The 27369-nt window shown below is 39.7% G+C and overlaps 3 protein-coding genes across 3 annotated transcripts; 1 reads left to right on the forward strand and 2 right to left on the reverse strand.

Moving 5' to 3' along the window:
- Nucleotides 1-28: 28 nt before the first annotated feature.
- Nucleotides 29-2027, forward strand: foxi3a (forkhead box I3a). Its single transcript, XM_067492667.1, has 2 exons — nt 29-751; nt 1243-2027. The coding sequence occupies exons 1-2, from the start codon at nt 244-246 to the stop codon at nt 1902-1904; spliced, it is 1170 nt and encodes a 389-aa protein (XP_067348768.1). The 5' UTR covers nt 29-243; the 3' UTR covers nt 1905-2027.
- An 8907-nt stretch (nt 2028-10934) lies between these two features.
- nhp2 (NHP2 ribonucleoprotein homolog (yeast)) lies at nt 10935-13720 on the reverse strand. The gene is made up of 4 exons (XM_067492707.1): nt 13415-13720; nt 12984-13053; nt 12747-12852; nt 10935-12240 (listed from the first exon to the last, which is right to left on the reverse strand). Exons 1-4 carry the CDS (start codon nt 13569-13571, stop codon nt 12115-12117), a joined length of 459 nt encoding a protein of 152 aa, XP_067348808.1. The 5' UTR covers nt 13572-13720; the 3' UTR covers nt 10935-12114.
- A 5810-nt stretch (nt 13721-19530) lies between these two features.
- LOC137108288 (T-cell immunoglobulin and mucin domain-containing protein 4-like) lies at nt 19531-26818 on the reverse strand. The gene is made up of 7 exons (XM_067492694.1): nt 26664-26818; nt 25504-25851; nt 23921-23995; nt 23647-23708; nt 22966-23053; nt 22237-22264; nt 19531-20507 (listed from the first exon to the last, which is right to left on the reverse strand). Exons 1-7 carry the CDS (start codon nt 26695-26697, stop codon nt 20366-20368), a joined length of 777 nt encoding a protein of 258 aa, XP_067348795.1. The 5' UTR covers nt 26698-26818; the 3' UTR covers nt 19531-20365.
- Between the last annotated feature and the right edge of the window lie 551 nt (nt 26819-27369).

Below are 27369 nucleotides of genomic sequence, written 5' to 3' on the forward strand. Positions count from 1 at the left end.
AATCAGCCCCCACCTAACACACATGCAAATACACACACAGGCAGAAGTAACCAATCAGCACGTCCATGGGAGGGGCAGCATAGGTATAAGTGTCTCAGGTGAGCAGCACACAACCTACAAATCCTTTTTTATACATGCATATAGACTTCAGACTTGAGGCTGAGCTGAAGAGGACGTCCCATAGATAGATGTTTAGGACGGGACGGTGAAGAAGCAAAGGGACCAAATAGTTTAGTTTCCACAATGGCGTCCTTTGTCCTGGAGCAGGGTCTGGCCCCCCCACTGTGTGGACACCCATTTCCACAGCACCAGCTTCCCACTCTGGGCCTCGATCCATCTGAGTTCAGCCTGTACAGTCCTCCAGATCCACCTGAGTCCAGCCCGTCCACGTCGCCACCCAACAACCTGTGCCCTGGAGCCCCAGGACTAACCCCTGGACTTCCTCCATCATTTGGTTGCTTGTTCCCCCATCTCTACAGGCCCCTGCTTCCTGGTGGCTCCTGGTTCTCATTGTCATGCCCAGACAGCGTGCTGCGGCTGGTCCGCCCACCGTACTCCTACTCGGCCCTCATTGCCATGGCGATACAGAATGCGCCTGAGCAGCGGCTGACGCTCAACCAGATCTACCAGTACGTCTCTGACAACTTCCCCTTCTACAGCCGCAACAAGGTCGGCTGGCAGAACTCCATCCGACACAACCTGTCGCTCAACGACTGCTTCCAGAAAGTTCCCCGCGACAAGAACGACCCAGGTGAGATGAAACATACCACAGATTTACATTAATCGTTTTTCTGTGAGAGGATTTAGTCTTTTATTAAGTTAAAGTAACAACTTATTAACAACAGGCTTCGATTGGCTGAACTGCTTCTTCTACAGTAAATTCAAGTTGAATTCAAGTTGGATTTGATTAAATGTTTGATTAAATTAAAAAAACAACTTGATTACTTGGTTAAAAGAAAAACTGCACCAAACCAAACTTCATTCAGTTTTCTTGTTGTTTAATGTAGAAAACTCCTTTCAACCCCTTTGTTCTTCTCAATGCCATAATTAGAGATTTGAAATAAAAGATCAAAAACACAGGACGTGGACAAAAACAAATGTTTTTTTCAAAGGGAGTTGAACGAGGCAGTTCAGTGCTGCCTCTGTTACGTTCTGGATGTTTAAAGCTCCTCAATTCACAATTTGATGAAAAAGGAAGAAAAATAGCTGCGTCTTCATTTCTTTAACTTTCCTCCTCCACAGGTAAAGGAAACTACTGGACTATTGACCCAAACTGTGAGAAGATGTTTGACAACGGGAACTTTCGCCGCAAGAGGAGGAGGATGTCTGATAAGAGGAAAAGTGGTGACAAACCTTCCTCCTCCTCCTCCTCCTCTGCCTCCTTTGACACTTTCTCACCAGACCCCTGTCCTGAAAATCCCAGCATCCCCTGCAGTGACAGCGGTGGCCACACTGAACTCCCTGCTGAAGATACCACCGCTGGACTCAACAGCTGCCTGTGCCGCCTCCAGGACTGCCCCCCCCTTCCTCCTCCCCCTCATGCAGGTTCCCCCTCACTCTACATGCAGGTAGTAGACCATGCCTCCTCCCCTCCTCCTCCTCCTCCTCCTCGTCCTCTCCCTCTTCCTCAGGAAAATGTCTCCTCCTACTCGCCCAGTGCTGTGGTGCCACAGTGGGACACCTGCAGCTCGTCGCCCCCCCCCTGCTTCTCCCCTGCTACCCACCTCTTCCCCTCCTCCCATTCAATCCCGTCACACTTCTCGCCCCTCAGCTACTCTCAGACCGGCTCGTCACCCCTCTACGTCGACCTGCAGACGGCGTCCTGTCTGCTGCAGAGTGAGCCTCACTTCTGTGGGGGCTTCACTGACGCTCTCCCCCTGGACGCTCTGGTTCTGGAGCAGTGAAAGAGAGCGGAGAGTCAATTACACTGAGAACTGATGTGAATCTGAAGTTTAGTTAAATTCACAGAAACCACAATGAACTGAGCTCAACATAGAGTGTGTCAGTGTCTGTAAATACAAGTGTTGTGTTTGTGTTTGGAATAAAAAAAGGTTTTGAAGAAATCTGAAGTTTTGTCTATTTTTTCAAACTACTCACCGAATGTCCTGGTAAAAAAAACGTCATTTACAAATACATCAAAAAATTTGATAAAGGACAAAATGTTATTAAGCTGATGAAAACAACACGGAGACGTGGCTGATATTTGTTCACACTCATTCTACTGTAAAACCTCACATGTGGCTAATTTTTGAAATGTGATGTGCAGTAAATTAGTTCAGCGGTTCCCGACTGTATAAATTAAGTTTGAATATAGAACAAAAAACAAAAGTGTTGTTAATCTAATTCCTTAATTTTGTGGTGAAGTCTTTGGACAAAGATTCAAGGATTCGTTATTGTCATTTGAACATGTGAGAGAAGGAAATACAGAGCTCAGTCCAAGTAATGGAAAATAATGCCGCTAAATAAGTAAAAACAAGCAGCATAAGATAAAATAAATGCAGCAGCATGCAGCAGATTAAAGGTGCAGTAGTGTCTTCAAATGATCAGAGGCCTGACAGTGTGGAGCAGTTCTGAGTCTCACAGCATTTGAGAAAAGCGTGTTTCTCAGCGTCGTGGTGTGAAGCTGGATGCTGCTGTCTGAGGGGAGTGTGTGGAGTCTCTCATGATGCAGGTCGCTCTGCTTCTGCCTCTGCATCTGCTGGTGCAAATGTCTGAGAGGGGTGACAAGCTGCGGCCGATGACCCTCTGAACAGACCTAAGCACCTGTTGCAGTGCCTGCTTCTCTCCCACTGTGCAGCTACAGTACCACACTGTAATGCAGTGCAGTGCACGGAGCTGAGGATGTTGCTCAGTCCTGACCTCCAGCTTCCTCATGTCATGTTGATGAGCCTTCTTAATTATACTCTGTGTGTTGTCAAAGCAGGTGAAGGTTTCGCTAAGATGATGAAGCAGATTACAGCTGCAGATCCTGACGTTCAGAGCTCAGATGACCCACAGACAGTCAAATGACAACTGTTAAACTGCTGAAGGTCAGAGGCTTCACCTTCAGCAGATCTCAGGTCAGATCACTCCTGTCATAAACAAAACAAAACGAATGCAAATTTTTTAAATGAAGCTTGAAACCAGCAGTTATTTTATTCTCCATGAAGCTGCTGCTTGTTTCTGTTAAAGTGTTTGAACTATAAAATGTGAGCCCACAGTTCAGCCGATCAACCTGACCCTCAAAATACTGATGACGTGATGTCAGGCTCTGTTTCATATTTTTGTCTCAATAAATGACAAAATCACACCAACTTATTAAATTAGAAACAACATTATAACCACCTGTGAAATTTATTGCAATCCAATACAGTAGCTCGGCCATGATTCTCTGTTTAAAATGAATCAGGCGCCAAAATATTAAACCACCTTTTTATAACAGACTCCAGTACGTCTCCACCACTGACTCTGACCTAATAATAAACACATAGGAGAATTATCACCTTGCACAAGTGGTCATATTGTTGTGGCTGATCGATGTATTTAAACATATTTGGAGGAAGGAGAAATGCTCATAATCACTAATAATTCTACGAATTCCTTCTGCAGGTGTATTAAATCATGTGGCAGTAATTTGGCAGTGGAGCTTTGTGTCGTTCACAGTTTGTATGAAACCAATTAAAAACAAAACGAAATGTCTGCGTAAAGAGCGATCTCTTCTTAAGGCCACTTTCATCTCGTCCATGTTTCATTCCGCACTTTAACAAAAATGATCTCCACTCGAGGGTCACTTACTCGTCTTATCACACTGCTTTCATCAAAACGGTTTCATCACCTGCTTAATAATCAGATTCAGCAGAACCAGATAAAACGAGCACAATCCTTTAGGTCTTTTACAGCTTCATAGATTTGTCCCGTTAATGCCAATCTGGACATGATATTGTGGAGAAAGCTGATCATACAGGTCGCAGCTTCAATTGATTGATTAAATTACGCTGAGGGAAATCAGTTTAGAATCTGACCAGAAATAAAATGTCTCACACACACACACACACACACACACACACAAACTTAGTCAGTCAAAACGTAGTCAGTGTAAAGAAAGTGTTGGGTAGTCAGCAGTTAACAGGCACCACACTCTGACTGATAGTATCACCTGATCAATGCAGCTGAAAGAATCAGACGACGTTCGACTGTTTACAACACAACATGGACATCGTGTGTGTGATCAGTGGGCGAGGTCTGCAGAGGTGTAAGTGTGCTGTTTGTTTATGCTCCTCGTGTTCTCCGACAGCTCTGCCTCCAGGACACACACTCAGATAGCTGAAGCTGATTATCTCTATTGTCACAATAAACACAGAGAAACATCAGAACAAGAGCAATAGAGCATCATTCCAAGGTTTGTGTTTTGCTGCCTGGAAATATCTTCTGCAGCTGCAACTAACAATCATTTTTATGACCAAACTGCTTTCTTACAAACACAAGCAGCATTTTTCTGCCCCTATCAGTTTCCATCCAGTTCTCCTAAAGGATAGTGATGGAAGATGCCCACAATGTGTGAGGAAACACACAATTTAGCTTCCATATAAACAGCCAGCAAGTAGGAGCAGCGTTTCTTGATCTGCATCGTGTTCGGGTAAATAACAAAAGTCTGTCAATATAGCAGTAACACAAGGGTCCATATCGGCCGTTGTTATTCGGTTTGTACATTAGAAATCTCATTTTATGCTGATGATACAGTTCTATACGCCCACAGAAGAGATGCTGAACAAGTGCCTGCTAAAACACCCAATAACAATGTATAAATGTAATCAACATAAACAACCCCTCCAAATATTAATGGCATGAATTTGGTTCTTAAAACAAATTGTGTGTATGAATATTTTAATATTGAACAAATACATTATTTAAGCTAGTAATATGTTGTATAAGGATTATGAAGAAGTCAGTTTGGATTAAGACACTGCTCAACACTTTGGGTTGAAGGACTGGAAAAAGGCTCCTGGGCAGGTTTTCAACCTCTGCTAGTGAGACAAAAACCTGCTGCTGCAGTCAGGAGGGGAAGCCCAAGGCCCAGCTACCCGCATCCTGATAAGGAAGCACCAAACAAAGGGGCCTGCTGAGCCCAACAACTGATCAGTGTTTTCCTAACGCACCAACCAGCAGCTTCTGATCCCAAACAGTCCCAGAGAGCATGAATGAGCCCAGTCATCGTAAAACTGAGAGTGACAGAAATTGATATGACTCTGGTTTATTCCTGTAATGTTGTTTTTACATTGATTTTTTTCATAGATTTTTTGCTCCAGCTCCAACTGTTGGTTTTGGTTATTCCTTTTATAAAGTGTTCTATTACTGTTTGCGTGATCTACAGCTTTTATGAATCTACTTTAGATCCATAACTTCATAACTCAGGTGACTCTAGGGTCAGAAAATTGCTGTTCCTATATATAGTTGTATAAGAGAAATTTCAATGACAGAAACTATTTTCAGCAATTTAAGGATTATTAATCAGGGTGAAGCAGTCATTAATCAAGGATTCACTCAAGACAACAGCAAAATTACATTTCTGATGAGACAAACATGTAACACTCAGATAAAACAAATTGTTGGGTTGGGGTTTGACCTTTCTATTAGATTTTTTTTCACTTACGGAAACGGCAGTGAAAGGACTTAAAGTTCGTCCTTGTATCATCCTGCAGTGTCATTGACTTAGGAAGTTTAAAGCTGATCCTCCTTCTTATTTGTTAACAGTGTTGCTAAGAGACAGAAGAGACTGAACTAAAGAAAGTTTGTGAAACCTTTAGAATTTTTTCTATTTGTGCATGAATACGACCCAAAACGCATTCTGATATTTAAATATGCAAGACCGGATAGTTTCTCCCAATAAATAAATCCAAAATGCTTTGTCTTTAGTGAATGTGGTTCCTTTTATCAAGGTTTTGGACTGTGGTCATGTTAGAATTGAGATAATAATTCTTTATAAACTTCAAGCAACACTTATCTTTGCACCACTGGTTCAGAATCTACACACACACAAACACACAGCCATCTGACTGTATATCAGTTTTACGTTGATCTGATAATTTCCAACCTTTTACATCCACAAGAGGAGGAGGTCTGGAAGTGTGCGCTCTGTTTACTGCCACGTGTCACATCAATGGAGGCTGTGATACCAAAACACACACACACTCATCTTACATGCAGTCTGAGATCCAATCAGACTTTATTTAAAATCACACGTTTGCCTTAAGGTCTGTAGAACAAGTTCGATCTAAGGCCCTTCAATCTGATAAGAAAAATCTCCTTTGGTTTAATTTAAATTTCAGTATTTTAGAATTTAGAAAAAAATGGAAAAGATGTGTAAATCATGACAAACTTTAGTGGAACATCTCACACATAAAGGGACTTTTCTGTCAACAGGTCACTATCACGACTGCATACAGAAAGAGAATCACAGTAAACCTTTAATCTCTCAGGGGTAAAGATGGACTGAGGTTCATCACAGGCCAAACAAGCAGAACTGAATGGTTGTGATCTTCAGATCCTCAGCCAGCACCACATTAAAAACAGACAGGATTCTGAGGTGGAAATCACTGCATGGGCTCAGGAAAACACTCCGTGCATGTTGTCCATGCACCAATGCATGAATTACTGCACGAGTAACTTTCACACCTGTGAATACAGGTTTAAAAACATTTGCTGCCATTCAGATAACGTCTTTTTCAGAGAAAGTCTTATTTGTTTTAACAACACAATGTCCAACCACACACTGCAGGTATGACAACAGTGTGGCTCAGTAGTAAAAGAGTCCGGGTGCTAAACTGAAACTTTATTTTTAAGGTGTTGAACACAATTTTTTCAACCTTGCACCATTTTTACTTCTCTCAGATGCTCTTTTCATACCAAATCATGATAATGTATTGAGGATGTTACTTGTCAAAAGTTACAGTATGTATTACATAGTACTCAAGTTACATTATTATTGTCAGAGGCACTTACTTAAAATGTGCCTAGAAACTAATGTTTGGTCAAACATAAAGTCTAATTGTGAAGGGTTAGTAACTAAGGTCCCTGCCAAATATCAGCTGCACATCTTTACACACCTCATTATGACTGATCGAACACATAATGTCTGGCTCAGTGTTTGAGGATACAGAAAAAAAAATCACATTATGGTTTTTGAACATAGAAATGTGCTACTGCATAAAGTAACCAGTAATAATATCACTAACCTGATAAGGTTAAAAGTAATATTACTGCACTGCTATGACAAATATACACTACACGTGTTATCGAAGTTCTTGAAGTTGAGATGTTCCATCAGTTCTTTGTATTATTTTCTGCATTCAAGCGTGAGTGAATTACTGTATGAGCCCAGTGGACACAGGGTCCACAGAGGTCTTTTAAGAAGCTCTGAGGCATCTAGTGGAACCACAAACACCTTTTGAAAAGCTTTTACCATCAAACAATCTCAAGCTTTAGCCCATTCAGCACTGTCAGTTTATTAGGAACACAGCAGAAACTGCTCCAAGGATCTTGCAATCTCACAAATACAGCCTTTAAAGCACCACGAGCCCTTAAAAAAATGACTAACCATCCATCTTTACGTACTCACTGTTCCTCTGAATTGTCTTGGCTCAAGGGCACGTTCGCAGGCGGGACCGAGAGGCCTGCGATGTGTGTGGTCAACCCACTAACTGCCAGACTGGGTGCTGATGCCTCGTATTTGCATAACGTGCACACACTGAGTGAGTGTGTGAGCAGCAGAACACACAGCTGAGACAGAAAAACTTAACTTAACTTAAAAGAATAAAAATAAGAAGCCGTTCTGTGTTTTCTGTTGTAAATCAGAAGCTTCTTGGTGATTTTCTGTTTTTCTGAGTGACTAAAACAAATGAACCCAGCAACAAGTAACTGTTCTAAACACGCACAAGCGATTGGAGGTGTATGATTTCACAGAGTGTGTGGTACAGGTGAGGGGGGAGGGTCGGCTCGTCATGCTGGTATCCTGACAGTTTCAGTGACGACAACCCACATCTTTCCTGTGTTGTCCGTTAAAGCGAAACCATATCTGATCCAGTTTAACCCCCAGTAATCAGCTTCCCTCTGCTGAGACATCTGGGTTTGTCCCATCAGGTGAGACCATCAGGGCCCATCACTTCTGAACAGGTTTTCTGTTAAGGAGCTTTAGGTCAAATAATAATCAGATAGTGCTACATTTATTTTGAAGCATCTCAAACAGACACACACACCTATTGAACCACTTAGTTCCTCTTTAACGCCTCTTGAATGACCCTTTACACCTCCAGACCTCTGGATTTCACTGAAAATCCACTCTGCAGTTTCTACTGGAACCACAAGCACTTTTTGAAAAGCTTTTACAATCAATCAAACTCACGCTTGAGCCCCGAAGACACCAAGACTGAAAACTGCTGAAAGAATCCTGGAATTTTATAAAAGCAGCCTTAAAGGACAAAGAATCTTAAAAAACAACTCATTTGCTCCTGTTTTTATACTGTCATGGAATTATTTATATGACATATTTAACAAACCCTTGAGAAAGACCATAAATACATGCAAGGACCTGAAATGTCCAAAAGCTCCATAAACTCTGAATACACTTCAAAGGGGGTATCGCGGAGAAACAATTGCTGAAACCACCCAAGGACCAAACCCCTTAAATTTTTAATGTTCCCTTGTACGTCTTCATGAGTCCATAGCGCCTTTTAACTACACGCTCACAATTTTCCACAAGTGCTAAGACGTCCTTGGAAATGCTCCTGTTGATGACTACTTGGCTAGGAATGCAGAAACCCCCTGAAATAACGTTTACATGCATCTTTAAAACCACCTTAACCTCTAGGACCTCTTGACTGACCTCTCGCATCTCTGCAAGGACATATGAGGCTCCTGAAACTCCCTCTGGTACTGTTCCAGTCTTGGATCACCTACAAACTCTGGTAATCCCAAAGTCTTTTACTCCAGAAACTCGGCCAGAATAAATTAACGTTTGAACCATGGGACCGACTTAAAGAACAATTATATCTGTTTTATGCATTTTGGTCCCTTGAATGTTGGCAGAGAGCCAAACAAACTTCCACAATAGTGAAAATGTCAAGAACATTATCCTGGACTCACCGAAAGTCTCAAACGCAGGGGTTCTGAATCCTTATCCTCAAGCCGATCCTGGGCTGCTCTAACCACTGCTTATTACCTGGATCAGGTGTGTTTTGCAGATCAAGCTTTTTTAAAGTTTCAAAATTTATTGCCCAGATAATCATCATGGTTAAAAACAAATGTCATGGCAAGTTTTCACTCATTGGGCTGTTCACATGAATGTATCAGAGGAGCGGAATGCTGGACTGAAATATGGCGCCCGATCTGATCCCAATCTTTAGATTTGAATCTAAAAACTGTTTGCCTGGTGTTTTCTGGCTTTCAGGTTTGCTTCCACGAATCACAGTGGTATTCAGACTATCTGAGGGCCAGGGGCCAAACTGAAACCAGGCTTCTATCTTTAGAGTCACAGTTGGGTTCAGGTCTAGTCTTTAGTATCTAAGCAGTTTCTGTTTATAGAACCAGCATGGAGCATGAGTTCCAAACCACTAAAACCACTTATAGACTTGCAGTATCTATCCTGTTCAAGTGGCCCCAAATCAGACACTTGATCCATCTTAAGGGGCCTAAAAGCAGCTTAAGGATGTTTGAATCATTAAGATCTGTAAACATAAGACTCCTGTGATCTCTTAAGGACTCTTTCCTCTCTAAGAACTGCTGAAATCCCAAGGTGTGGATCTCGAGCCACCGATCTTGAAAACACTGTGATGGTTGCTGAAAACGTTTTGTGTCATGTCTCCTGATGAGATGTTGATGTACAATATTTAATTCTGCAAAAGATAAAACTAAAAAAGATTATTACCAAAACATAAATAAAATATACGAGTATTAGTACTGTAGCTTTACATTAACTGTGGGACTGTGATTGGATATGTTTAATATGCAGTTACACTGCTACTGCTCAGTGTATGTTCAATCTTGCAGATATTCTTTCAAATATTGGAAGGCTATAGTTCATGTGATTTAAACAGGATTTACTCCAGAACAGGCAGTGTTCCTAATAAACTGACAACTGAGTGTTTCTGATGTAATGCTGCCCCTCAGTGGCAAAAACGACAAACAGCAGCAGACTGAAAACCATCTGAACAAACATGATAAATAAAAATGTAACAGAAAGTTGTTTTGTTTTATACAAAAACTTAAAATCATTGAAACTGCACTTTCCTAAACAAGTGTTTGTGGTACATTTAATCACCTCACTGCAAAGACAGAAGTGTAAATAATTATTGCTACTGTACATAATTATATTTTTTAAAATGTTAATAGACGCCTTCACAGACTATCAATTTGCTTCTTATGTTTCTAGTTTGGGTAGTATATGTCCATAAGTGCCATTAAATCTCTTTCTACTTCTAGCTAAAAATGCCTCCAGATGACATCACTTGGAGGAACCTTCAGTTCTGATCAGGTCAAACTGCCTTTCGCCCAGATGATCATCTGAACTCCTACTGATGAAAAACTCCTCCCGGTGATGTCATCTGGAGGAGTTTTTCAGCAAGAAGCAGAGAAATTTTTAAATATATGGAAGTTTAAACGCATTAATGTACATTTACACCCTAAACTAAAGCCATAGAAAGCAAGATGAAAATTGGTGAAGTTGCACTTTAAACACAAAGTATTAATTTAACAAAGTGAAGGCGCCTGGAGACAAAGTACATAACAAACTACACAGACGTCTACAAAACAGTTCAAGAGCAGTTTCCCTGTAATTACAGTTATAAGGGGTTTTATTCCGGATTGTTTCCTTTTCGTTCACTTGTGAGTCATATGTGCATTTTTGTTCAACATTCAGCATTTTGGGTTTGAAACTTTGGATGTTTACACTGAGTGAAAACACGTAGAATGTCAGAGTTTAGTTTATTTAGTTTAATTAGAAAAACACAAAAGTCCTGGAATCTGACACATTAAGAACTATTAAAGAAGCCGACACAGTTGACTGATACACTATAAATCCAGACAAAACTTTAATAAGGAAAAAAAAGTGAAGTCTGCATGTCAGTGTAAAGCTTTTCTTTCTTTGCATTTAAAGTCCTAAAACAAAAACAGAATTCTTTTTTTGGCCTTCATCATCCTCTCAGCAAATGAAACTGACTGGTGTCCGTTACTCCACCTTACATCTGACATATTGTTGTTAAAGCGGGGACACACTGGCTACGTCTTTTTGGTCTAATATGAAGAATCTTCTGCGATGCTGTTTACTTGTTTCCTACTGAAGCTGAATTACTTGATCAAACCCTGTTCCAGACCTATGAAGTTACTGACAAGATGTGAGTGAAAGAATAACTGAGAACGTGACCCTAAAGCATGAAGAGATCCTCCAGAATAAAGATGTCTTGAAGATCACTTGGATTTTCTGGAACTACAGACCCATTCCATCTTAAGAGAGTGGATCATCTTCATTAAGAAAACTACAGACAGCAGCTACAGACACAATTCGATCAACAAGTTCATCAGTTTGTCATTTGAAGCAGTAAAAGCAGCGTCAGCAGCTTCTTTTTAAACAGAAAAAGCTGCTGAACATTTTCTACAGTTGCTCAGGAAAAACACTTAACCCAACCTCAGATTCATTTGCTGTGTGCTGAAATAACGTCGACCTTCACACAGAGTTCATTTAAGAAAAGAACTGATTGGTTGAGATGTCGATCCTTTGTGATACTGAGTTGCAAACAGGCCAGGGTTCCCTGAAATATCAAGTTTATGACAGTCAATATTTCTTCAGACAGCTCAGTTAAAAAGATGTTCACAGAAAGTCATGTGGTCAGCTGTATCATTTTACACCTTGCAGTGATGCATAAACACGAGAGACCTTATTTACACACAACACAATTAACTAAAACCCTTAAACACATTCATTTTCTCATGGGGTTAGCATAGCTTAGCTTCCGTTACCCTCTGATCTGCTCTATCATTGGGTTTTCAGCAGCACCGGGCTAAAACGCCAGACTGCTTCTCTATACTGTGGGTTTATTTAGATGCAGGCCGTGAGCTGTGAGCTGCTCCCTGATTGGCTGATGAGTCTCAGAGTGGCTTGGGCAGATTGTTAACTTCCTCCAAACACTCGTCGTAGGCTTCCTGATAATCCTGATGAGGTTTGATCAGGATCACACAGGTCGGCCTCTTGGATCCTGCAGACGAACCCAGATCCTGTGCAGTTAAAGGGAAAAATGTAAGTTATATGATCAACAAATAAAAACATTCACAAGTGTGATCAGAAATACCAAACATAAACAAATGACAACTTCCCAAACAATAATTTTACGGAAAAATGTTCTACTTCAACTTTATAGATCTGATCATTTCCTTCTGAAAAGCTTTAAGTGAAGATAAGCATCAGAAATATTTTCAATTCTTGTATTTACAGATTGTTTAGTCTTTAAACTGCTAATGTTTGCTATGTTTAAATGCTTTTAGAAAACTTAAGATAATTTATGTAACTTTTTCCAAAAAGTTGAAGCAGCTAATTGCTCCTGTGACTACACATAACTATTCTTACAAGGAATCATTTAGTTTTCTTCTGTGGATTTTTTTGTCACGTAAAACACATTTGACCTCACTATGGACATTACTGGCTCTGACAGTAAACATCTGCTGCTGCAGAGTCACCAACACACCGTCTGATGTTTTAAATAGTCAGTTTGCAGTGGACTCACCACTTTAGACGGGATGTACGCGTACGGCAGGTTTCTGTCCTCACACATAATCGGCAGATGACAGTAGACGTCGATGGGCAGTGTGTCGCCGGCCAACACCACAATACTGCAGAGACAAGACAGTTGAAAATGTGTAAGTGTCACAGTGAAGAGGAGGCAGACGTCACCTTATCATCAAACAGAAGAAGCTTTTTACCAAACGTTAGTAAAAATGTAAGTGAGGGGCTGATAACTCACCCTTTCTCTCCTTTGTTTATGAACTTCTGAACCTCCTTCACTCCTCTCCGGATGTTCTTCACTTTGGAAGCTGGAACCACAGAAATCATCATGAGCACACTGATCCAGACCACAATCCGTCATTTTTACAGCAACACTCAGATATTCGTTCAATGAGAGGCTCCAATAACTACAATTGTTTTTTGACAATGTGAAGGGACAGACAACCTACTCAAATTACCATTATACAAATAATACAATATAAGCTGAATTACGACACATGTCAATTTAATCTTATCAAATCAATTTCATTCATTTTACAACCGACACTTGTAATTTGCTGCTGTCACGGAACGTTTCGGTTTTAACAAATACGTTTTTTTCTGCACGTGAAAACGTTGGAAATCGGAGCAGACGCTGTTAGCAGGTGAGAGACGTTTTGTTGCTTTTACCTTTCTTCACACATTTGTAGAGCTTCTTGCTGAGTTTTCTGGAGGCCAGCGGCTGAGCGATGGCGTTCACGTTGGCGATCAGCTCCTGGTAAGACTTCTCGTTCCCGCCGGGAGTTGCAGGCTCCTCTGTCTCCTTCTCCTTCTTTATTTTAGTCATTTCTGCTGGAACTAGATCTTTGACGCTAGTGAAAATGTTCTCTGATAGTCTTTACTTTTAAACAGGAACAAAATCCACTCAACGAGACGCCACACGTGGTGGTGGTGCTTCTTTTTCTTCTTCTTCTTCTTCTTGAGTTTGTCTGAACAGGAAACACAACAGCGCCCCCAGCGACCCGGGAAGTAACAGCAGTACGACATTTCAAAGTAAAAGTTCGCTGGTTTTTTTCGAAGGGCAGAACATTGCATTCAAACAAAGACAAAAAACTGGAGACTTAAATCACAAATGTGACTTACTATCGCACAATTATGAAATACGAATCTTGTAATAATGCAAACGCTTTAAAACCTGACTTACAATGATCAGGTATTTAGGATGTCTCCAGTATCTCAGTGATTCTTTGACAGTTTTCAATATTTCCAGCAGTTTAAAGTAAATAAACTATAATTCGATGTGTGTTTGTTTTTTTTTGTTTTTTTACAAAATGTAAAGAAACATGCTACAAAGTGAGGCTTATTATCAGTCCACAGTCTGATTCTCTGTATCCATGACAGCGTGACACTTCCCGGTTTCCTGTAGAAGTTGGACTGTTCACACCACTGAAGAGTTTCAACATTTAATGTGACATCTTAAAAACCTGATTATTCTAAGGTCATTTCTGAAGCGTTTTCATATTTACAAGATCCATATTTCAATAAAATACGATACTAAGTCACAATAACAAGATAAGGTCTCCATTTCTTTTCTTTAATTAATGCAATGTGCTTCAGTAGTTGGTCCTAGTACTTCGTTTAATTTCTTCGACATTTAATTTCTAATAGACCAGACCTGTAACTATTTCTCCTATACAGTAGGTGTTTGGCCCAGTTGAGATCAGGTGACTGAAGGCCACAGCACATGACTCCACAAACCATTCAGTGAATCATCGTACCCTGTATGGAAACATTGTCATCTTGGAAGTGACTACTTCTTTATTGGTTGTATTGGTTGAATGTAAAAACGCATACAATTAACCAGTGTAAATATAAAAATATTAATAAAAAAAATTGCAATGCACAAACAATCTCAAGTTACCTTTACTGATAAAAGTGTGGGTCAACTGCTGAGACAAGAAACCTGCAGACAGGAAATCTGAATAATAAAGTCTGGCATTAATAGGCCTGACTATAAATTCTCAATCAGCTGTAAAGGTGAAGCAAAGAAACACATTTAACCCCAGAGCAAGCTTACAAAGAGCATATATCCCACAAAGATTTCCCGACCCTTCTGTATTATGTGCATCAACTCTCTATATCATGTGGAAACACATCAGAACAAGGAGTAAAAGGATTCCGGTGACAACCAGGAGGGTGGCGATGGAAATGAGGACCCCGGCGATGAAGCCGTGATGTCGGGCACCTTTCAGGTCTCCGACCGCCTTGCGGTCTCTAGCCTGTTGAACCAAAACAAACTGATTTAAACCCTGAGCTTCCACAGAAGCCTGATGAGTTACTGATGAAAGTGCAACACAGTGCAAATGAAAAGGCAACAACAGAAGAGTGTTACTGTTAAACTCGCCTTGATAGAGCAGATGAGAGCTGCCAGTCCGAGGCAGCAGGGGTTCAAGTAGAGGAAGCAGACGAGGGACCAGATGATGTGGTCCTTGGGGGGCTCAGCAGCCACGTCCACAGTGGTGTACTCAGCCACTGTAGGTTTTGCAGGAGGCCCGTCATACTTTTGCTTTAGTGGAGCAGTCTCAACCATGAAGCTTTTAGGATACATCACTGTCAGTTCAGCTTTAGTTTGGAGACAGGAAAGTGTGTGAGAATTTCAGGCCTCTTCTACATTAAACTGATTAAATCCAAAAATGCAACATTTTCTCTGAGGGTTTTGCTGTGAACGGAGCTTTGCAGAAACAATGTTGTGTCCGCGATCAAACAGATGGTGACAGCATTTCCCTCAGTGTGCTTTGTCCTGATACAGTTGGGAAATCACTTGTAAACTAGATGATTGCAGGGGATCAGGCCCAGACAAAGGCAGAATACAGGTTTCATGCTTGGCTGAGGGGGAAATGTTGTGACACACGTAGTGGAAACAGCTTGAAATCAATCATGACGTATTTAAAAAAGCGTGGGATTAAAGAGACGAAAAGACATAATGTTCTGCACAAATTGGTCAAGAATGTGAACTTTACCAAAGTTACAAATGTCAACAAGCACAATATCTCTCAAGTAATAGAACACATCCAGTTCTCTTGCCACTGTAAAGAGTTTCCCTCCAACATCATGTCTGGGTCTGTGTGTGGGATCACGTGAGAAATGTCCTCATTACGGCACATATGCAAACTCATTGGCAAACAGCTGTAATATCAGTACTGAAAGTAAGAAGAAGTTCTCATTACGGGGAAAACAATGACAAGTATTGTGGAAAAGCAGATACGTCACATTTTCTGCAGCACTGTTTGACAAACCTGTTTCACTTTTGCTTATAGCTGAAATGAACAAATCAAAGTGTATTTGTATCTTTAATTCTAAATCTATCAGCACCCTGTTCCTTTTCAACGATGGCATTTTATGTAGCAACCTTGCACAATAACAGCCAAATGTAAAATCATATATATATGTTAGATAATTACTTAAAAGTATTTTTTATAGATTCTAGTAAAACATTACCACAGTCATAAATCCACTGTTACCTATCAGCATTACTTTTCTTTAAGTGTGTAATAAAGAGTCGTTAAAAAAACCAAAAGAAGAAGAGACAGTCTTACCTGTGAGGTGATCACTCAGACTCCAGGTGATGGTGGTTTAGATGAAGCGGATAAACACGTCTGACTATTTTTTTTTTTTTTTAATAGGGCAGGACTGAACATGCTCTTTAATTTTACATTTTACAGATTTTTTTTTGCTGTATGTTCCTAAACTCCACACAAGTTTATACTTAAACACAGGACCCGATTCCACTGTGTGCAGTAAAAATGTGGACGTGTGGTAAAAAATCGATTTAAAGTTGAACGGAACAGCAGACAGGTGAATCTGCGTGAATCTTCTTCCCTCAGACTGTCCAGTACCTTTTGTCTGGAAAGAGCTGCCGAGGGAACAGACTTTACAGTTCTGCTTCATCAGGTCCAGGTTTTTCTTTTTTATTTGAAACCCATAGGTTTTGTTACTGCTGTTTCTGTATCTACATTGTGTTTGTGTTTTTTGTTGTTGTTGAAGGCAACAATAATTTAACCAATGATGGAATAACACACACATGAAAATGTTTAGCCCCCCCCCCCCAAAAAAAGTAAAGAAGATAAATAAATAAAGAGAATGTAAAACTACTTCTATATTGAGCTGCTAAAACCTGTCCAACCCCCCCAATCTAATGCAACTGTCCCAAAATGTCTAAGAGTGCAGCCAGGACAACTGAGCTTTGCTGTAGTATTAGTGACCCAACAGGTGGTGGCAGTATTTTAAAATCACCTCCACAGATGCTGTTGTGATGTTAGTGTGGGAGCACGTAGCTGTCACAGCTGGTGTGGACACAGGTTATTTGGCACAAAACCTTTCCAGTGCTTTATGATCATACACACGGAGCTTTGAAAGCTTTTTCAAAAACTGCCAGGCATAAAATCCTGGTGGAGAAACACCTGATGTATTTGAATATATAAACATATTGGGAGCAGCCAGTAGAAACTTTCCAGATTTCAGATTGCAGGTCAGTAACAGATTTTGATGCTCGCACACATTCATATTTTGCAGAACTAGCATTAGAGCACTGCTCCCTGACAAATAGAACGTCCCAGGTTTATTCTGTGTGGAGTTTCATGTTCTCCCTGTGCTTGTGTGGGTTTCGTCCGGTTTCCTCCCACAGTCCAAGAACATGAATGTTAGGTTAATTGTTGGCTCTAAATTGTCTGTAGGTGTGAAGGTTTGGGAGTTTGTGTATGTCTCTCTGTGTTGGCCCTGAGAAAGACGTGTCCACGGTGGACCCCACCTCTCACTCAATGACAGCTGGGATAGACTCCAGCCCCCCATGACCCTGAACAAGATAATGGATGGATTAGTCCTCATGCAGCACATAAACATTATGATGAATACTGAGATCGCACTAGTTGTGTGGCCATTGAAGTAGAACCAGGTACCATTTGGTCATATGAACTACAATTACATTCATAACTTTAAATGTGTTCCTCATATGTTTCATGATAATTGTGCACAATCAGCAGCACAATGTAAATAAATTCAGCCTTTTTTTAAAAACATGAACATTCACATTGAATCTGATCCGGTGAACAAACTCCACAGCCATAGATCTGATCATGTGTTGCCTTAACTACTGTATGATGACATTACAAACTTAAAACCAATGCGTTTGCTGACATCATAGTCTAAACCAAGAATTGTTGCCACATTGTTTAACTCAGTTCTGCAATTTAAAATCAGCAACAGTTCTAACTAAACTTGTAGAAAGGCGTCAGCCAGTGTGCAGACGACCATGTTTCAACTTACACAACAGACGTGTTTATTGCTGAAAAAGTCTTTTTAAATGAACCTGCTGAGAGGAAATCTTAACGAACTCTGACACAGCTAAATAAAAAGCTCCATTATTCACACTGTTCAGTTTCTTTTTAAACTTCGTAACACAAACAAAGAAAATCAAAGAAAAAGAGGAAGCATTAGAGTCCAGCGGTGTGAAATGAAACAAACTGTGCCATGAGTGTAAAAACTGAAATAGCAGATGGTGACCAGCATATTGAAAGTGTGAGCGAAGGATCCGTGATGTCAGGCACAGTGATATAGTATCTGAGCACAGACCACAAGCAAATCTGTTTGTAACTGTGTCTCCATCTCTTTCCATTCCACATGTTGTTTCCCGTATTTCCTTTTCATAATCCCTGTCTGAATGTGACTGTGTGTCCAAGAACATCCCAGCAACATTTGTAAGATGTTAAAATATGTCTGTTTTTCTCTTACGCACTGATCCTTTTTCAACTTTAATGTTTCATCAGCTGGTAGAGTTTTACTTTTTTCACCTTTAAAAGATTCTTGTCAAGCTCAATTCATGCTTTCTGTGTCCACATGTCTTCGTTTCAGGAACCGTAAATACTAGTGTTGTCATGATACTACGATTATGACTTCGCAGGTCACTTTGGATAAAAGTGTCTGCTGAAGGACTGATTGTATTAATAATTCAATGATAAATAATTCAACCAAAAATGGGAAGTAGATGCCATAACTTAATAACCGTAAGCGGATCATTTATAACTTGTGCTCTTCATCTAAATACTTGTATGAACGCCTCATTTTTAGCAACAACTTATGATAGAGTTAACATCACCAGTGGTAGCGTTTAGGGCCACATCTGGAAGTTTGCTGAACAAACTGAGCCAAAAATATACATTATATTTGTCCTTAACCCGCCGCTCTCAAAACTCTGATGGCTTCCCACAAAATAAATGACACTCATTTGACTCAGTATGTTCTCTATCTTTTTATCTATTTAAAACAAATCAAAACAAAAAAAAAACAGTCCAGTTATTAATCACTGGGTGAGGTTTATTCAGTCAGTCACTTACTGCTCTGTGTCATCTCCCAACGGCTGACAGCTGTTAGGAGGCTGGTATAGTGTGGAGGTGGCAAAATCGTAAATTGTAGTGATGTCCCAACACCACTTTTCCAGGCTCGGTGTATCTGAACCTCTAACGTCTCGACGACGTTGAGTCACTCACTCTGTTGAGTTCCAGTTTTTTTAATGTAACATTTAACGATAAATTCAGTGGTGCAAATGTGTCTTCTCAGGTCATATAGTTAATCTACAAATGTTTTACCAAAGCAAAGGAAAATTATGTTCTCTTGCTTTAACAATTATCCACAAATCAAAATGTTAATCAGTACTTCAATTAACGTTTTCTTTAAGAAACACGACATTTTTAAGATACCAAAAGCTGCTTTTTACGTTGAATGTATAAAAAAATACAAAGTATAACAAATAATAAAACTTTGCATAATTCAACTTTATTCATGCCATTGATCAGAATGGAGTGAATTGCAGCAATGTAATGAAGTTTTTGAAATGTACATTTTAATATAAACCCTTATAATATGGCGGTAAATATACACAGATACTAAGAAAACATAGAGTATAGAAAAATGTGCAATCTTTAAAGAGTCAGTTAAAAAAAGGTTGCAATTATATGATGAGATTTATCTTGTATCACCAAAAAGGTCAAACTGCGGAATATTCAACCAATACTCATCAAATTAGAACCAATTTCACAGCAGACACATTATTTAAAAGTTACTGTGTTTTATCACACTAAATATTCACATATACACAAAATATTGTTCTTTACTTTTAATAAAAGCTATAAGTGCAGTGAAGTTGGTTAAAGACAAAGTGGATGAAGCACTAGTTTAAAACATTCATTCCCTATAAATAATAATAGTTGTCTCCTAACAAAGAGTAACAGAAATCTCAGGAGTTGATCAGTTCTATGTTACACAGAAGAGGTGTTTTCTCTACAACTGGCACAGTAACCTGACAGTAATCTGACAGTAATCTGACAGTAAACTGACAGTAATCTGACAGTAACTTGACAGTAAACTGACAGTAATCTGACAGTAACTTGACAGTAACCTGACAGTAATCTGACTGCAGTAACTGATTCATTGCAGACACAACGTGCCTCAGAGGTCAGTCGTGATACAGTTTCACGTCCTTCATTGTCCCGGCAGAGGACCAGGGGCCTGCAGGAGCCCCTGGTTACAACAGCTCGGTGGTTTTGGTGCTGTTTCTGTGCCTCTGCTCCACAGGTCAGTGGACTGGCCTCACGGACAGTACTCGTACTCGCCTCCGTCACCTCCTCCATCGATCTGATAGATGTTCTCCACCGCTAAGTTTCGATTGTGGAGCTGCAGAGTGGACGAAGTTGAGTTGAAGCGGACTGTACCATTACTGTGCTGCTGAGGGCTGAGAGCAGGATGACACATTCGTTATTGATGGTTTCATTTGATCAGGACCTTCGTGCAAACACTATTATCATTGTCCTACACATAGTAAGTACAAACTCATTTCTTCCTTCAAAATACTTTGACAGAAAAACCCATTTCCTGACATTAATGATTATATTGTAATCATAATTTTTTTGTCACTCAAACGTAAAATCCATTCACCTCTAAAAATCAAAAATCAAACTTTTCATTTCTTTATTCTGTCAGTGCTGCGGTTTAACCCAGATATGTCAGGTACGTTTCCTCTTTTGTTTGTGGGATCTGTCACCGATCAGGCTTTGACATTTCAAATGTGACAGTTTCGCACTCGTCTGCTTCGTGACGCGTTCAAACGGCTTTTGTCAAATGTGACACAGTCACGGTAGAAACCTCAGAGGTTTCCTTTCAGCTTTCATCTCCAAGTTGAGTTTCTGATAAAATAAATAAATGAATCATATCAGACAGTTGAGGAACTTTGAGGTTTTAATCAGATCTGGCTGTAGAGTAGCTATAAACTATAAACTGTAGACTTTTGGGGCTTATAAAAATAGATTGTGTTTTATATGTGGGATTTCTAACTGCATTCATATTTTAAAAACATTCATATTTCATAAGCATTCATAGTTTAAAAACCTTTTGAATGGAGTTCGGCTACATGTAGCTCCTGGCTCCTGGCAATCTGCTGAACATTAAAAGCCTTTTTCTGAGTAAGTTACTAAAAATGACCACCTGACATTTTACCTTAGCTAGCTGTCTACTTCACAGGATGCCATTTTAGCTGCAGGGCTAACTGACCCTTTCATAGGTTTTCCCATCAATTAAAGCTGATGCACCAACTGCCATTTGTTTGGTACAATGTAGACATGTTGGACTTGTTGGACAGCGTCGTCTTTTTCGGTTTTTCTGGAGCTGACAGTTTCCTCCTGCTTCCAGTCACAGTGCAACCAAAACTTTACATTATTAAAACGGTTCCTTTTAGATTTTCTAATTAATCTGAATTAATTCGTTGTTTTAAAACGTTTGTTTTAGATACGTCATTTGTACAGTATGTGTTGCTACAGTGATGCTACTGAAGAGATTATTCCAGAAACTGTAAACCCTGAACATCCAGTTTAAAATGTTTGGCTGAACGCTCCACAGCTATTCGGTTATGGAGAAAAGATACTGCATTTTCTTCCTTTCTTGACTACACTGCTAGCTTGTTTTAAAAAGGGTTTGAATGTGTGGGTGTCAGAATTAACGGAAAGTTTAGGCAGCAGCTTCAGCTTGGGACCCTCTGCTGTGTGGCCTGTGGAAACCTTGAAACGAACGAACCGGCCGCTTGATGGCTGATTTGTATCTCTGACTCTGCTGCCTTCTGTCTCAGAAAGCTTCTGTGTGGTTTGTGGTTTTCTGTCATTGCTGAGTTTCAGGTTGAGCAAAGCGCCACTGAAATGTTAGATGCGATGGGATGCAGATGATGATGGTGATGCTGCGATAATGCAGAGGATGCTGCTGGTTTCTGGGGTGAGATTCCCAACTCGGAGGCCAAGTTGCCGATTCATAATTTCTCTGCTGAGTCATTATTTCTCAATTGGACACCAACACTGTTTCATATATATATATATATATGAAACAGTGTCCTAGACTTTTACCAAGCTACTATCAACAAAAGAAGAAAAAGGTAAAGCCCGTTCAAAAATTTTAATAAGTCACATTATGATACTTACATTTTGTTGACTTTCTTCAATCGTTTTGCTGCAGAGACAGAAAAAAACATTAATGAAAAGTAAAGTTTGTATTTATGAAACAAGTATGTGCAGATAAAAAGTATGTCTTGATGGAGTTTCTCCAGTTTTGGCAAATACATCATCCAATTATTGGAATAAAAGTCTGACCAAACTGCAACTTTATTGATAAAGGCGATTAACAGCAAGGTGGCAATTCTGGTTTATATATGTTTGTTATACTGTACAAAATTTTTGTATTTTTGAAAAAGTCGTCAAAATGTAAAAAAAACCTCTCAATATTAATTTAGTGGGATTTATTTATTTATCCCACACAGCCAATAAGTCACATTCAGAAGTGATGTTTGTCGGTTGACGGTTGCTGAAACAAGTTTAACGATGCTGCACCACAGATGAACTAACGTGTTAAACAGGACGGAGTTAGAATTAGTTCTCTCATCTGCCTGAACAGAGGGTTTATATGTTATAGTTCTTTTTTTATTGGACAGTGGATGAAACCTGTATTACACAGCGAATGTTCAGGTTTATAAAAAAAAGTGAATCAATTCCTATCACAGCCTCACTAAGCTCTGCTTCCTCACTGAGGTCAAACTGGATGTTTGTGGCTGAAACAACAGAGGAGCATTTAAACTTCCTGCTCTGTTGGTGTCAGTCAGATACTGAGTTAACACAAAGGGACTGTTCCCGTTAGTCTGTCCCACTTTAACTTACCCATGATGATGACTCCACCTGCTGTGACCAACGCTACCAATCCAAACAAAATGCTCACCAAGACCACAGTCAAAGGGCTGCTGCTCCCCTGTTAACGTGCAACACAGAAACACCCTGTGATTGGTTTTGATCATATGAAACTTCCGTTTTGTCACGTTTTATGTTGTGAAACTGACACTAGATGGATTCCTGATCAGACCTAGTGGAAACAGGCTGCTAGGCCTGAGAGGTCAGAGGAGCCTTTGTTCGAAACAACTGTTCACACGAATTGATGGAAGGAGACATTAACTGACTACAGACACGACTTTAGCCCAAGTACATGGAAGTGTGAACAGGCAAAACTGGTATTCATATTAGATGGCATCTTATTAGCAAAAGACAAAGACAAAGCTCATAAAGGGACACAAAACATCCACAAAGAGAAATAATGGCCATAAATGAAGACACACAGTTCGACAAAGGAAAATCTAACACTATTATTATAGTAAATACACTTCTATCTTACTTCATACTACTTCATTTTCACTCATATCTGTACTGCAAATTACAGCTGTTAGTTTAATGTGTAGGAGAAGCTTTGACAAATATATAAAATCTGATGTTCACAGCTCCACTTCCAGCTAATTACTTTCATCTGGCCTGAAACTTACAATTAAACACTGGAACAGCTTGTGTACATACATACGTGTCCTCGACTCTGTTGGAGGAGGAAGTCCACAGGGTGTCTGCGGAAGTCATCTGACCTGCAGCACGAGGAATCGAAAGCAGATAAATTTGGTGCAGCAGTGTCAGCAGGGATAACTTTTCAGAAACTGACTGTGAGGGAGGAATCTGATGTCTGACGTGCAAATGTTAGTGTGAACTGATGAACCTTCCAGGGAAGCGAATAATGAATCAGACCCTCTGTTGCTCAATCGCTGACAGTCTGAGTTAGTGTGAGTGTGTGTTGGAGTACCTGCAGTCTGGGTGGCTGATGTCTGCTCCGTAGACGTCTCTGTGCTTATTTCTGATGACGTGGTCGTCTCTGAAGCTGAAACACACATTAATATTCATGATAACTGCTAATGACAAATGTTAATGTGTCACTTTTCATTGACAAGTACTAAACTGACCAGTGGGGTGAAATCAGCAGGAGAAATTAACCCATTACATCAACTAATAACTACGATTTACAGTGATTTGTTCTTCGTGGTATCTGTGAAACTACACCATGAGTCATTGTGTAGTGAAGGTACTTGATTCTTTGCTCTTTGTGGCGTAAGAAATCAGAGATCATACAGACGATCTTGTCAAAGACAAGCTTCCATTTAAACAGGAAACCTGTTCTGAGAAATACTCATCAGGGAGGTAAAACTTGATTCATAAAGTTACAGTCTGCATCTGTGTGAATGTCAAATACAGAGTCTCTCAAAATGAACGAGTTAACAAACTGGACCTGGGAAATAACTTTTACAACTTTCTTTTTACTTTGCAGTGCTGCTGCCTGAAATCCTGTATTACTACATAAACCTCTTGAGCTTTTCCACAGTCACAGACAGGTTCACAAGTTGTGAAGGTTTTTCTGAAGAAACTCAGAAGAGTGGACCACTATGAAAGCAACCAAAAGCCCCTTTTTTAACCAGGCCATTTCCTCTCAGATAAGACACAAGAAAATGGTACTTTTCTGTATGTACACTGATAAACCACAACATTAAAACCATCTGCTGCTTTTGATACAAAAACATCATATGGCTTTTTCTAAAAACATCATGAACTAATGAAAGTTGATGTATCATTATGTGTTAAGCAGCTGTCACACATACAATGTTTAATGTCAGCTCCACTTTTGACTTTTGACCCTTAGAAAAACTAAGGGTCAAAGGTCACTGCTGGTTAATTACTGTACATTTTGCCATAATTGCTATAATCAGTATTGTTTAAAATGCAGATTTTGTAGTGCAATACTTTTGCATTTTTAGTAAAATGTACCAGCTCAGTACTGTTTTTTTGAGTAAAACATTTGAATTGGTAGTTGTAGAGAATTTATTTAGGCCAAGATACGTGTACCACTTCTGCACACAGTGCATCACATGTTGCTGTGTAGCAACTGCCAAATCAACATGTGGACAATGACCCGCTGTGGTGCCCCTGAACTCACGGGATAAACCGAAAGGACAAAAAAAAAAAAAACAGCCAGTAAACTGACCCTGCTGCCGTTGGTTGGCATTGGTCCCGTCAGTAAGACGACTCTGATTGGCTGTTCAGCTTAGGGAGTCAGTGTACGAGAAGAGACCACGGTCTTAACAACATCAGTACAACTTGTAACTTCTCGTCAAAAACATTGTCGATTAGAAGTAGCTATAAACCATCAGTGGTGAGGGAGTGAAAATGTGGTCCCAGGTCTTTGTGGTGTGTTCAGACAATGGTTTCTTGTCCCCACTAAGTCTTAACATTGGTTTTGTTTGTTATGACCCAAAAACAGGTTGATGTTTACCAGCTTCTTTGTCCAAGCTCGAAAAAAACAGAAAACTTTAAACTCAACTTTTTGAAATTTCTTACCTTCTTCAACTGTTAAATCAAAGTGATGTTTTTCATCATTAAACCACCCAGGAATGTCCACCCTGCACCCGTATCGTCCAGCATCTGTCTCTGTGAGGTTCAGTATCGTTAGAGAAACGGCTCCATCGTCCAGTCGTCCCAGTAGCTGATACCTGCTGGAAACATTGGTTTCTTCTTTTCCTTTAAATGTTCCTGTGGCGATTAGTTGGTTGTTACAGCCTGAATATGATATTTCTCCTCGATTCCAACAAACTGACCGTTCACTGTAGTATTTGATGTCATATTTACAGGGCAGAGTGACACTGTGACCTGTCAAACCAACAACTCTGCTGCTGCCACATTCACTGACTGTGGAGACAGAAAAACAAGAGTTTGGTCAATTTGTTCAAAGTCAAAATATAAACTCTAATTATGTTTTTATGTTTTACTATTAACCTGTTTTATAAACCTGTTTGAATATGTGTAGATATAGTTGTTATTGTTACATGGTTATTGTGTATTGTTCTTTTTTGTTCTTGTCTGTGTTTTTACACAACAACTCACATTTCTACATTATTTTAAATGTCTATAAACACTGAACCAAAGTCAAGATCTCAAAATCTAATAAAAGCAACATCTTTGTTTTGTGCCCCTCAGTCTCATATCTGTTAATGTTTCACTGCAGCACTTTTAGCCACTTTTAATCACATCTCTGTGCATCACCTCCTGTTGGGTTTGTGTCTCACTGATCTTATCTGCTGGTTTTAGGCTGCAGCTGTTAAAGCTGCTGCTTTTTTGTGTCATAGCTGCTGAGTATGAGGCTGTTTCTTTGTTTGACTACTGGGTTCTTCAAGTCAGTTACAAATAAAAGACCTGAAGAGGAAACACAGTATTCAAATGATGAGAAAGAACGTCTGCCAAAAAATAATCGCTCTGTTCCTTAACATCACGTCATGTAACATCACAGAGAGCAAAACAGAAATAATAACAGCATTAATATTAATAATAATAATAATAACAGTGTCACATTTTATATGGAGTCAACAAAAACCTACAGACGTTACATTGAAGTCCATCAGAGAGTTTTAAGTTGACTCTTTAAAACCATGTTTTCTCTCCTCTGAGACTTTAAACATGAAATAGTGACATGAGTCAGTGACAAAGAGTAAATAGCTGAGTACCTGTGAGCAGAGCGAGCAGCAGTACGATCCTCATGATGAACACTGACAAAGTGTCATCACAGAAACACAAACCACAGTTACATTTACAGCTTCTGAAGTCCTGTGAGTCACCACAGCTGCTAATACACGCTGTAAAAAACCCACAGAGGGAACAAAAAAAACACGATTCGCTGTGATGTGATGTTTGCTTCACGAAACTCTGAGGCACATTTGAAAGACAAATGAGGCAAATTGTGTTTAGTCAATAACATTTTCTGTACATTTGCTAACAAAGTGACAATAAAGAAATGACTAGATGACAAATAAGCACAAAAACGATACAAAATCACCATAATCCAACAACAACAAAAAAAAAAAAATGGCAATGAAAGTAAAAGGTGTTGGGGTCAGTCTGGGGGTCTTATAGTGTAGAAACCAAACTGGACCTAAACTGATGAAACTGCTGCTGTTGTACTGTCAGTGAACAGCATCATTTTTCACAGTGTGTGTTCACACTTCAGCTGCACACAGACTTTTTTAAGCCCTTTAGGTTCACGTGGGACAAAATTACAAAGAATAAAAAGAAATACATTTTACATACAATAACATTTTAATGCTGGATAATAATAAATTGAGAATCTAGTTAAAATTCACAGCATCACTAATTTTAACACACTGATCCAGTAAAACTCAGAAAAAACGTGTATTTTTGGTGTAAGTAAAGATC

This window comes from Channa argus, chromosome 22 (genome assembly GCF_033026475.1).
Source record: "Channa argus isolate prfri chromosome 22, Channa argus male v1.0, whole genome shotgun sequence".
In the NCBI taxonomy this organism is placed as follows: domain Eukaryota; kingdom Metazoa; phylum Chordata; class Actinopteri; order Anabantiformes; family Channidae; genus Channa; species Channa argus.

Bases quoted from the DNA above. Each gene is read 5' to 3' on its own strand.
- foxi3a (XM_067492667.1), top strand. From the start codon at position 244: ATGGCGTCCTTTGTCCTGGAGCAGGGTCTGGCCCCCCCACTGTGTGGA. The intron at 752-1,242 runs GTGAGATGAAAC...CCTCCTCCACAG, and splicing joins CCGCGACAAGAACGACCCAG to GTAAAGGAAACTACTGGACT.
- LOC137108288 (XM_067492694.1), bottom strand. From the start codon at position 26,697: ATGAGGATCGTACTGCTGCTCGCTCTGCTCACAG. The intron at 23,996-25,503 runs GTAAGAAATTTC...TGTGTGTTTCAG, and splicing joins TGATTTAACAGTTGAAGAAG to CTTCAGAGACGACCACGTCA. The intron at 20,508-22,236 runs GTAAGTATCATA...TCCTGCTCTCAG, and splicing joins TTGAAGAAAGTCAACAAAAT to CCCTCAGCAGCACAGTAATG.
- nhp2 (XM_067492707.1), bottom strand. From the start codon at position 13,571: ATGACTAAAATAAAGAAGGAGAAGGAGACAGAGGAGCCTGCAACTCCC. The intron at 12,853-12,983 runs GTGAGTTATCAG...TTGTCTCTGCAG, and splicing joins ATAAACAAAGGAGAGAAAGG to TATTGTGGTGTTGGCCGGCG. The intron at 12,241-12,746 runs GTGAGTCCACTG...TTAACTGCACAG, and splicing joins CGTACATCCCGTCTAAAGTG to GATCTGGGTTCGTCTGCAGG.